The sequence below is a fragment of the Zerene cesonia genome, chromosome 18, assembly GCF_012273895.1.
Source record: "Zerene cesonia ecotype Mississippi chromosome 18, Zerene_cesonia_1.1, whole genome shotgun sequence".
Classification (NCBI taxonomy): domain Eukaryota; kingdom Metazoa; phylum Arthropoda; class Insecta; order Lepidoptera; family Pieridae; genus Zerene; species Zerene cesonia.
The window spans coordinates 4,345,219-4,358,449 of record NC_052119.1 but is presented as its reverse complement, the minus strand read 5'-3'; the positions used below and the strand labels follow the sequence as shown (position 1 = coordinate 4,358,449).

Here is a 13,231-nt window from a genome sequence, read left to right as displayed (position 1 = left end):
CATATTGCTTTAAGGATGATTTGAAAAGAAAATCAAAATTTGAATAAATGTATTTTTAAAACGTTTTAAGAATCCTTGAATTGCAAGGATGAGTCTTGGGCGAGCACGTTTTGCTGTGTCATCGACTGATACGTTCCATTACGGGTTGACGTCGCGATGGCTTGAAATTTAAATTAACTTTGATGATACCCAAATTGTTTTGTAAGCAAATTACGCAAGTTCGGTGCAATAGTTTCATCTCTAAGAAAACAATATCGTTAATGCAGAATTTGCATGTGATGTGAAATGTAATAGTTTTTAGCATTTATAAAAAAAGTATTACAGAGACACACGTTTTAAATCCTATATGTGGTCTATTGCATTTTCACTACCCACAGAAGTTTTTCTTTAAGGTCATATGTGCGTTAAAAATTGTAACCTCTTTCATTCTTTTAACAAATTTACGATGCAATCAGTAGATCATACTTATGTACTATATATAATTTACACAACATTTTTTAATTTTTTGTCTATTTTCGCACGAATCATGTTCATTTTGAGAGAGCCATCAAACTATCAGGATTTTACGTGATTAATTACAGCTGCACTACATATATCGCAAAATAAAAACAACCAATCACCAGTACTTTGTTAGTATTTTATGTCATTCACGTCAATCAGTATAGTTAAACAATCTATCACAGAAGACATAAAGTAACGCATGTCATGTAGCATGATCAACTGAAGCATGCAGTTTATTTATAATTCAGTGTTAAAAAGTTGTAAAAAAGAGAAGAATTCTTGTTGAACAATTAGTTTAATTTTATTTATTTATCCGACACGTTTGATAAATACCCTCGTAAATGGGCGCCCGGTTCCAGCGCTATGACTATCATTTTCCATTTAGTTATTATGTAATAAGATCCCTTAAGAACGTCATCCTGATACTAATCACCAAATGATTTGTTTAATCATCTTCTGGTCTATAAGTTGATCTTTAATTTATTATTTGAATAATCACAGAAAAGTCATAGTGATGAGATCTTTAAAGAATGTGACAAAAACGTGAAAATAATGTAAATTCAGACTTAAGTTCAAATACCATTTGTTGGAAATAAAATACTAAGAGACAGACATACATAAGAAAGACAAAATATTAAAATTTTTTCATTTCCTCTTCGTAAAATCTTTTATGGGCCCCTATAATGCTATTAACACTTTTACGCAAGCTGTGTCAGTTACAACGCATATAACCTCCCCTTTCGGCTTTCTATCTATATAGAAATTCGTAAAATTATAATTCGACATTAATAATTCAGTTAGATCTCAATCAATGTATTGCCATAGCTCAAAATTTCTGCAAAGTTGAATTATTAAATTAATACACTCGTGTTTTTGCTATGATTTATTTAAAAACATCGATGTTGAACAAATCAGCTGCCGAACGTAATACTGAAGAGGCCCTCGATGCTATATCTGCTGATGCGGATGACGAAGGTCTTGAATGCTGTACAGGTTTTTCAGTCTCCCAAAAACTTAATGCGAATGTTAACTCGGCCCAGAAAGCTTCTGCTTGTGTCATCTATAATATGGATAACGTACAATTAGTATTTTACATTTATAGATAAGTGAATGTTAATATATTATTAATTATAGAATTATATTTTAATATTGGAAGATATAGCAAAAGCTTACTGCTATTAACTCAAGAAAAAAAAACTTCGATGTTTTCACATTTATTCATTATTACTAGTGCACTAAGTATGATATTATTGTCGTTATAAAGTAAACAGGTTATTAATATAAACATATCTCCATTCGTTTTCATATGTTTTACGTCTCTTATATTGTAATATCCTGTATATGCCCAGCATCGATGAAATAAATTATCTATACATTCATTCTTAAAAAGTCATGTTTACGTTAGTAGGATATACCAATTCTTCAATTTGACGTAATTACCTTTTGCTCAACTGCAACATCCCTGACATGCCATAGAAATTCAAGAGCGCCCATGCCAGCTGCCATGCCGCAGCCTATACCCAATACCACGAACACACCACCCACATTATCTACGCCAAGCTCCGCTGCGCTGGCTCCTTCTTCTGTGGCTTCTTGTTCCTAATGCATTTTTAAATTATGAAAAAAAAGTGTCAAATTCCAGTTATTCATTTTTAGAGGAATGACAGGGCAGGAATTCGCATATTGAGTATAAAGCGTAAAGTAATAGAAAGGGAGAAGAAAAAATCAAATAGCATATGAAAATTGTATGACATTACGATTTTGTATAATTATCAAACGTCTCTAAATTCACAAAGATTATTTTTATAATGTTATCAAGATAAGCAATGTCCAATATTCAACGAAGGATCTTTCTTTCAAGGATCATAAATAACAAGAAGGCAGTAAATGAGAATAGAAAATGGGTTCTTTAATTAAAAACATTTACTGGATGTACAAGGATTTAAACGATTTAAGATTAGTCTTATATTCAATTGTTTTTAAAGCCCGGTATTTATGGTAAACATTTAAGTTGAAAAAAGATGTTTAGGAGTTGCTGTCAACATGTTGCACAACACTTATAAAGAAATGTCCTCGCGCTTGGAGAGTTAACATTTTAACGTTTTCAGCAACATTTTGACCACAATTCACAAATCATCATAATCATCATCAGCCCACATATGTTCCCACTGCTGGGACACAGGCCTTCTATGAGGGTTCAGGCCATAATCCACCACGCTGGCCAAGTGCGGGTTGGCAGATGTCACATGTCGTCGAACTTTTGATTCTCGGACATGCCGGTTTCCTCACGATGTTTTCCTTCACCGTTTTAAGCAGTGGTGATGTTATCCCCATGTGCAGATAAATTGAAAAATCAATTTATTTCCTGCACGCTCGCCCGGTCTCGAACCCCGACTTATTGATTTTGAAGTCCGAGGTTCTCACCACTGAGCCACCACTGCTTAAATGCTGCAATTCACAAATGTTTACCATAAAAAGAAGGCTTAAAGAAGTTTTTACATAAATTTACTATTTACAGTAATTTTTATTTTATTGTAATAGAATAGTAGAAAATACAATAATAAGATTAATCATAAATTAAGTTCACGTCCGTGACTTATGCGAAATCGATAAATTTATAAGAAGGTATTTCGAACAATTACTCACAACACATGCTTCATCTTTCGGAGCCTGCCACCATTTGTTTTTCAGTTCCACCAGTCTTCCGCTTTCAGCTAATTTTAATACTGCATTGTCCACAGCAGTTCGATAAAAGGAGTCTAAAAATTTTTCGTAGAATTACAATTTCAAATCTTCATTACTTTATTGCACAATCTTCGATGATAAGTATCATTAATATAGATAAAATACAAACTTTTACGTACCAAAAGGCATCGCAATGCCATATCCCTTAGAATCGAGTAATCCACCAACTTGCATGAGATCACAGTGCCTTTCTAGCTGGTACTCTATAGCCGTAGATTCCATGAGAAAGGCGTACGATCTTTTACCCTTTAATACCCTTTCAACTCCTTCGTCATTATTCTTCACAAACACAGATGGCCGGGCCGATTCCATCGCCGCCCACATTCGTTGGTATGTAGACACGTTGGACCTCTGAAATTTTGTATTAAGGATGTGTTTACGTTTTGCCGAGTCAGATAATTAATGTGCTATGGCATACGATGTTTAAATTGTGTGAAATTTAGATTTTTGAACATAATTAAAACATTTAACGTAGCATCTGTTTTTAATTTGTATACGTTGTGATCTAAAGTCCAAAAAACAAAACATTATTTATTATTTCATAAACATTTTTTTAGTATGATTGTGGTATATACAGCAATTGTTGTTTACCTACCATACATAAAAAATATGACAATGACAATAAATTGTAATTGGGGACAATACTTACTCATCGTATTAAAATAGTTTTGTAAAATAGTAATTTAATAAATTCATTTAGATTTAAATAAGGTATACCTTAAAGAATGACGACGTTGAACCACCAACAACGGTTCCATATTTAATTTTGGTTTGCATAGCCAAGTCTTCAGCGCTTTTAATTGAATCATCCATGGCCGCATTAGTCAGAAACGCTGCTAAATTGGCTGTATACGACGAGCACATAATTAGAGCGAAAAACCACCACATGCCACAGACCCAACGAGTTGAGTAGCCTCTAAAATTAATGGTAAATTTACAGAGTAAGAATACCTTTAGGAGGTGTTTTGTTCAAGAAATGTTAACAAACTTTAGCTGATATTTCTTGTTTGATAGGAGTATTAATTAAAAAATAACACATTAGCGCTTAATAAGGTGTCAAGTGTTAAAAGCGATATTTGAAAATGATTAATGAATATAAAATCATAATATGTGTTATTACTTTGGCAATATATCAGAGCCTTGTGTCATAATCGATCCAACGGTGAGCCAGCAAGAATTTTTGATATGCCAAATATTTTCCAATTCCTCCGGTGACTTATCGCATGGATGCGGATTCTCCCAATCATTTGGCGCGAGCCTGCAATTCATTCGAGTATGCTGAGTTTGAACGTCGCTGGAATAACTTAATTTGCGCCAAGAAACGGCGGTATTGAGTAATTCCCGATGTTCCATTCAAGAGTTTCACGGAATAGTAATTTCATAACTCAATAATAAATGGAGATTAAAGCAATTTTATTCTATACAAGTTATGCCGTGCGGTTTTACCTGCGGACCACGAACAAAAGTAAGTATGCATATATGTTAATCTGGTACTTAATTACTGCACTGCCAATTATCATCAAAACTCATTGAGTAGTTAATGCGTGAAAGAATAATAGAATCCATAACACCCTCGCAACCTTTACGTTCAGTATTAGTAGGATAAAACCAATAATCAAACTATATATTAGTACTTACGAACCTTGCTAAAATATGAAGCAATAAGGAAACCATTAAATAAGCCGCAGCCATGTAGATCCAAACATCGACTGAGAAGGGCTTTAGAAATGAAAATAGCTCTGGCTCCGGTGGCGTCGGTTTCGAATACAAAATACTGATCCCTAAAGTCATGAAAGGTGTAGTAAAGTCTACCGACGATCGTCGTTCATATGTAATAGTTAAATCGCAAATCGCTAAGTCGGATTTCTGAAAAAGAACATTAATGCTATCTACATGTATAAATTTTATGTTACTAATTACGTCACAAAGTGCCCATTATACTGACCCTTTCTAATAAATGTCCAATAAGACCGTCCCACTTCTTGGTATCTTTATTATAAGATCCATAGCCGTTGCCAGGAACGATCTCAATCTCATAATTAAGATGCAATGTCTCTTTTAATATCTCATGTATAAGGTCCTTAGAGTAGCCCTCGTAGCGGTCATTACCAGTGAAAACTTCGCCTTCTTTGGGTTTCCTTTCAACCAGATAAGGGGCGCCGATGCGTGAGACGACTCTAAAAGTTTTGTTCTGCCATTTTTCTGTCAAGAGATCGGAAACTTCGTTCGCTGTTCGGACGTAAACAAAACCCAACTCGGCATTCCATTTTGCTATGCTATTAAACCCGCTGTTAGATAGCTCCATTATTTCTACATTAAAGTTAGTTCGTTCTCCTGTTGTGTTTTTCAATAAAAGTTTTCCCGTAATTCCTACTATTGGATTCTGAAACACAGTTATTGTTTATCGTTTTGATTAAAAATATAATAGTTTTCAAATAAATGACTACACACATTCAAAGCAGGTATGTACATCTGTGAGCGGATTTAAAAATAAATTAAACGTGAAATCCTGCATTTCTTTTCGAGAGTTTATTTTTGCAATATCCCTGAAAATATCCCTAAGGACAGTTAAAACCGTCAACACGAGTAGCGTTAACGCGAGAGAAATACGGTGCATAATACAAAGCTGTGGAGTCACATAAAATCGAATTACACCAGAATAATATATTTTTGTTGAACAGAAAGAAATTGCATTGTTCGCTTAAGAGCAATAATACCGTTAATAGATGTTCAGTGAAGTATGTCCCGGCTTCCCATTGGTTTTGCGAATCGCATTCGATCGGCGTTGGTTCAATTTTAAAGGATTCAGGAGCGCTTTCCACGGAGTCGGTAATTAGTCGTGCGGCGTCGCTGGCCAATGCTGCTTCCACCTGAGTTTATAAACGTATACGATATCATATCGACTTTGTAAGTGCCGTTTTATTGAAAAGCCGGATGAATAGCGATATTTAAAGAAGTTGTTATTTAGTTTTATGAAATATTGTAATAATGTACTCTGAGATATTGCACATTACAAAAGTAATATTATGCAGTACAATAAACTGCAGTATATTTGCCTGTTTCATTAAATACCCCTCGAAGTAGCTTAAATAACATTTTTTGGAATACAATATGTATTCATTTTGAAAATGAATTTAAATTATGTTCTATATATTGTCCAAATCCGCTTAGTTTTACGACATTCTGAAATTTTAATTTCATCATTCTATATAAATAGAACTAGTATAACACGATGCTTTGTAATTTAGATATTTCGTTGCACAAAAATTTTAACCAGTTAATATAAGTACATACAGTAATTTCATGAGTCATTTTTGGTATCTTGACATCCGCAGTACTTCTCGCTTCCCAATCGGCTAGATAGGATCTTGTTCGAGAGTCTGAATGGTCGAATATCCTCAAACACGTAACATTCGATAATCCATAACGCAATTCCTGAAGATCTAATGTATGCGCATCGAGTGACATTAGCACGTAACTCTGAAAATACCGATTAATTTATGAGGATATTATTTCACATTGTCACTTTGCTCCTCTTTCGCTCGGAATGATTATCAATTCAGACTGAGAGAAATTGAGTAATTGAGAGGAATATATTCTCACCTTACATAAACTGTTAACAATTATTCGAATTTATAACCTACTAGCTGAGCCCCGCGGTTTTACCCGCGCAAGTCTGTATCCCGTAGGAATTTCGGGATAAAAAGTTGCCTATGTGTTATTCCAGTTGTCCAGCTATCTGTGTACTAAATTTAATTACAATCAATTCAGCAGTTTTTCTGTGAAAGAGTAACAAACATACACATATCCTTACAAACTTTCGCATTTATAATATTAGGCGGATAGGACGGATCTACTTTATTTATTTGGCAGGAACTTATAAAATTGACCTACCATATAATCCTCAAAAAACTTGACCTCATGCGCCTGACGTAGATAATCGAGCACTCTATCAGAGGGACAGTCCAAAATCACTCTCGTCTGACCGATCGCTTTAAGTGACTTCAGCAATTGCCTATTATCCTCACCCGGTTTCAGTCGCTTAACTAACCACTTGTGTTCTGGGTCCGCGTGTTTGAGGACTTCCTGTAATCGAATTAGCCCTGGAACAATATTGGCATAGCGTAAGTATCAGAACCCTGAAGCGGCTGCTGTGTATAGGAGTATATTTGTACAAATTGTGCTGGGTGGTTGTGCGAAACAATCAATGATTGTTAGCATGTAGGAACAACTTATATTGCATGAAATCTCTTGTCGAAAACAGTATGAGTAAAAAATTTACAATGAATTATTTTAATTTAATACATAATTTTGTAGATTAAATATACAATGTTAATTTCTTTAATATTAATAATAGGTAATTTTGGAAAGCGAATTGATCGCACATAAAGGGTTTTATACCATTGTCTACAAAAACCGGCAAGTTCGCTGTATTAGTATTATGTTCCATTTCTTTTTTGTGTGAAATCCTTTAAATTAATTACTTCACAGGGTGGTTAAAAGAAATTGTACTTATATATTTATTTAAGAAGAAACAAACTCATGTATCATAGCAAAATCGGTAATCTTCTATCTCAAGTCTAAACAAGCTTAGATATTACTGATTACCTTCATCATCGTCATATAACAGTGTATAGCTGGTCCAGTCATTATCCTTAATATAAAGAGCCACTGCCCTCGACAGTTCGATGGCTTCAGGAAACAGGTTAATGTTAGGTGGAGACAGCTGTACTAAACCTCGCACGGGTGGGGGTCGCCATACTGCCTGTTAAATGTTTTACAGTTCATATTAAATTAAAAAAGTGGACTATTAATTATATTTTCTCCTATTTATAGTTTTATGCTTATTTTATAATATGTTTTTTATAGCGCCATAAAGAGGTGATATATATTTGAGAACATACAGATTTCTTTCAATATTCATTTATTATAGTTTACTAGCTTGATACCGCGACATCTGTACGGAGTATATGGTTTGCCCCACACCTCACTAGGGGAAACGATTCACATACTGTGATATCACTCGTGTGGTTTAATAAGCAGCTTATATGCTTATCCAGACTATATAATGTATCTCTGTACTAAATTTTATACCAGACTGATCAGCTGGCTTTGTGTGAAAGAGGAGCAAAAATCCATACATACTTATAAATTTTCGCATTTAAATTTTTTCGTACAGGTCCCTTGTTGTCCATTTGGGTAATGTATTACTTATTTATTTATTTATTATAATTAGTATCTTTTATTAATATGTGAATGATTTTACGAGGATGCGATTATCAAAATACAAACTAGAGCGCTGGTGCTGCAACAACTGCAACGTGCAACAAATGTCATATATTTCAGACTGATTTTTTTTTAATTTTTAGTTTCATAGCATTGAAATGCTTTATAAATGAGAAATTTTGAAAGAAAATAATTTTTTTTTGTGATTAAAATACTGAAAATATATACTAAGAAAATCATCTAATATCTTGGGGACACTGTCAAGGATATTAGTTACGTCTCTTGAACAGTAACCTCACAGACCGCAAAATCCTTTGCCAAAATACAAACAACACGATTAAAACGAGTTTGGCAACACATACGCTGCATACTTAAAATTACATTTTTACTTGAAGAAAATTGTACTTTTTAAAACCAGGACTTTCTTTTATTTAATTTAGTAGAACTTAACACCCTTTATTTTTTTACCTCTCTTAATACGAATTACTTCACGATTGCAACCTATATATATTTGTATATTTTCTACTTCATTGCTTAGAATTCTCCCTTACGTAAGATTATCATAATTATTATGCCAATACTCAGAATATATAACAACTATTGAAAGTTTCGAGAGCTCACTTGGATATGTGGGATTTCAGCAACTCGACAATGGGCTTCAACAGCATCTGCTGAGTTCGAGTCAGTGGGCCCAAAGATTGCTATAACTCCGCTGGCTAGAAGTTCACACGCTGCAAGGCGATATGGATCTTAGTTAGATTAGCGTACGATTCGAAATAGGGATAACTGAGATTTTTAGAAGAGGGTTTCATGAGGATTGCAGATATCGTCGACGAGGTTATATGTGATATATGAGGTAAGTTTGTAGGGCTTAAATAAATATTACGATAACGATGTTCATTACCTTGATGAATTCAATGCCCAACCATTACGTTATAAAATAGAAATATTTTTGTAACTTTAGTTTGTACCTGATGTATTAGTATTATTAATTATACTATTCAAATATCCTAAATGACTCACAATTTTTTGTTTTATGCATTTAAATTTATTCCAACACTTAACTTAATAATTTATTTAATGTATAAAGGAAAGTCGCGTTAGTTACACCACTTGTAAGGCAAGAACGACTGAACGAATTTTAATGATGTATGCATCAAAAGCAGTCAGAGTAGGTAATTTCTGTAGATTAAAAGTTTTATAAAATTTGTGACACTGCGTTTGTATCGTATCAACATGTTTTCACGATATCAATAGGTTTTCAGGATTAAGATAGGATTTAAGACAATTTCGAAAACATTACCATGATTCCATGAATATCTTCCAAATATATTTAGAATTTTGTGAGAACTTATGATTAAAAAGAAAACATTTAAAAAACAGTATTGAGCATATGACTTAAAAAAACAACCTTCACTGTTACAGTAATTGTAGAATGATTTATAAAACATGCACTTACAATAATATAAGAAGTCAATAATATCAGGAAGTATCTTACCCGCTTTCGAAGCCGCAAAGCTATCGCCCTAGGGTGCGTACTTAATGTCCATCACGAAATTGTACTTCTGACTCTCCATAGAGGCGCGGGCTAGAGCCGACGCGAATGCAACCTCAGTCACCGTATTAGGAGGCAATATAACTCCTGCATTGAAAATCCAAATTTTTGAAGACTTTCAAAGTAATAATCAATCGGTAGAACATTAAATAAATGGTAAATATACTTTTGGCTACTCATTTACGACATCGACACGACACTTTTCGGAGTTGTATTTAATATATGTCATATTCAAAGCAAATGTTTTAAATTTATAAAGTAGTACGTCAATGAAATGCTAGATATTTACGGTCACGTATGTTGTTAGGAACAAAGTTTAATTTTATGGTATGGTGCAAGTATGATACAAGAACTGAACAGCGGAACACTTACCAATATTCATAGCTTTTTTAAGCAATATAAAATGTCGAAAAGATCCTTCGGTGGTACTACATAGTGCCAGCAGTCCTAAAACTATGAGATGAAATTCTGCAAGAGAAAAGTTCGCGAATTCACATTTACGACCTAAGCAAATAGGGGCCGCCGAAACTATTCCGGGTAAATAGCTGCTGGAGTTAAAAGTATAAAATGATACTTGCCCTGCATTTTTATGAGGATATTTTCCGAATGAACGTCGGAATGGAACAATGAGATCCCGCTCGCATCTGTCGCATCACAACTTTATTGTAATCGTGCTTGTCTTGAGTATTGCAACCTCACTCTCCACCTCGTCTGACAAGGTTTCGCGCTTTAGGGCTTTTACACTACGAGATTTATTAATTAAAAACACAATGTTCTAGATAATGTATGGGTGATTAGAGAGCACAGATGTAGACTGGGTCAGTGGAGCCGGTCGATGCGATCTTGGCCAGAAGTGCAGCCAAACAGTCTTGCTTTGACACGTGTTACATCGTAGTTGCTACGATGATACATTGCGTGTTCGAACGGCACGCATAAACTCACATAAACCACATATTTCGAAGACACTATAAGTAAACCGACAAAATCAATTGTAAATAAATATGTTATGTAAAATATGGTATTATATCGAGCTACTGATATAAATTTATATATACATGGAACAGAATTAGAGGAATGAAAGAGAACTTTCGATCTGTCTATTTTTGTACCGTTTTTCCTAATTATGTCCTTGAGTGTAGTTTTGTACCTTGTTTTCCATGTGAGTCTATAAAAGTTATACGATATTTTCTAGAATAATGTATAGCCTAAAAAAAGTTTGCGTTTTGCTGTTTATGTTTCATGTGATAACATATATTGGATGTGGAAATCTAGTTCAATAACAGCAAACATTTTTTTATTTACTTACAGCTTTTATAACTCAGAGATTTTTATTTTTACAGTTATTAGAACACATCTTTTAAATATACATAGAACAAAAATAAGTCTGATAGAGACAAAATGTATTTGATGGAGTTATAAAAAACTCAAATCAATCAGTGGCTCGAAGTTTATGAGTCATTTTTGTTGAGCTTGGCTTAGCCCATTAGAAAACCCCCAGTAAATCGTGAACGTAGTTCCCGAACTACATGAAACAAGTACAACTATAGTAAGAAAGCATACTATTTAATTTAATTCTAACATAAACGAACGCATAAACGAACGCATAAATGTAGTGCGAGTTACAAACTTTTATAATTTAAGCGGTAAATTATTATAGTTCCACCTTCACTGTGGCACATATTCTAATGCAATTACCGTTCAACAACAATACCTTCATGAAAATTGAACGTACCTTAGTCCCGATGTAACAGTACACAAAATACTTCCTTGTTCTCATTAATACATTTTGTATCTAACGTCCCACATTGTTTGTTTAGATATAACATCATTTAATAATATCCTTGTAATAACACCTGGATATTATTGGCAATACCCAAAGGGATAAACAAACAGTAATTATGCATTAAAACTCAGAAATTCTTGAATCATTTGATCCAAACCAGCATACATTTTGCATATAATGCAGTTAGAAAAAAGATTTGAATGCGAATTTGAATTGAAGCTATTTCCAATTCAATACAACATTTTCATTTTAGAATGCTCATCTTATAAAATAAAGGGCGGTATTTGAAACTGTGTCAGGAAAGCAGGGATTTAAAGCATTTTTCAGTGTAGCAATATTTTTCATCGCTATTAAAATTTTGAACTAAATGGCATCTCGCATGTGTGCATCCCGCATACATATGCATAACAGGTGATGCAAATACGTCACGGCCATTCAGACATTTGGCCTAACTCCAGATTTAACATCTACTATTTTTATTATTAGCTAATGCACTTCATCGTGCGTAATCTTTGAAGCATTTTATTGTCATTTATATTTTAAATCAAAGGCAGTAAATTATCATTTTATTTTAATTTGTCTGATATTATTATATAATACTATTTATATATTTTTATATAATATATTTAGAAAATAAGAAGTTTTATTGTGTACTATGTTTTTAGGTGCTGATTTGATGGTCCTCTGTGGTATATGAAGTTTCGTTGTACCATGTGTTATGATGATGTTGCTTCCATGTATAGATTATACTCGTATAGCAAAATATCACTTTTGCATTGATTCTTGCATACTTTAATAGAAAAAGCAAGAAAGAATACTTGTATTCGGAAACAGTAAAACAAAAATTTCTGAACAACAATTTATACACATTAAAAGTATTTTGTCCACGGTTACAGAGATAGATCGGTAGACATTAAAAAAGTTTGTTGCGGCTTGTAAAAAATATTCCATTTTATTTGGGCGACCTCAGTTTGGGAACATTTCTGTGGTCGTAAACCGCTGTGGGAAAAATACCAAAAGCTCTATTCTGGGAACAGGAGGAATGCGGAAGTAATATATTTGATATAGATTGACGTGTGTGTAGACCCTTGTTTGATATTAAGTTATTGATAGTCGTTTCATCGGTAGTCATATGTATGTTATAAATTTGGTTTATCATATTCCGTTACATCAATTGATATTACAGTTTTTTTAAACAGCCAGTAAATTTGTTTGTACCTATTTGATATTTTTGCATAATTTTTTTACATATTTGAAGTTTGACAGTCTGACGACATAATTTTAAGGCGCTAAACTAATAAAACGTAACTAAATTTTGCAAAGGAAATTTGGAACAAATTTTTCTTTTTATTTTGTATCATTTACAGGTAGTTGATGTTTATTATGGCTTACGTGAGTTATTTCATTTACAAAACAGTTAT

General features: G+C 33.4%; 1 protein-coding gene across 1 annotated transcript; it reads right to left on the bottom strand.

The window, feature by feature from the left end:
* Positions 1–1,371: 1,371 nt before the first annotated feature.
* Positions 1,372–10,966, bottom strand: LOC119833771 (glutamate receptor ionotropic, kainate 2-like). The gene is given in 16 exon segments (XM_038357943.1): positions 1,372–1,561; positions 1,942–2,100; positions 3,148–3,260; positions 3,366–3,597; positions 3,964–4,162; positions 4,367–4,504; positions 4,889–5,112; positions 5,192–5,629; positions 5,964–6,116; positions 6,541–6,726; positions 7,141–7,349; positions 7,855–8,011; positions 9,094–9,203; positions 9,971–10,114; positions 10,400–10,495; positions 10,606–10,966. Coding segments are annotated over 16 exon segments (2,742 nt in total). The 5' UTR covers positions 10,613–10,966; the 3' UTR covers positions 1,372–1,384.
* Between the last annotated feature and the right edge of the window lie 2,265 nt (positions 10,967–13,231).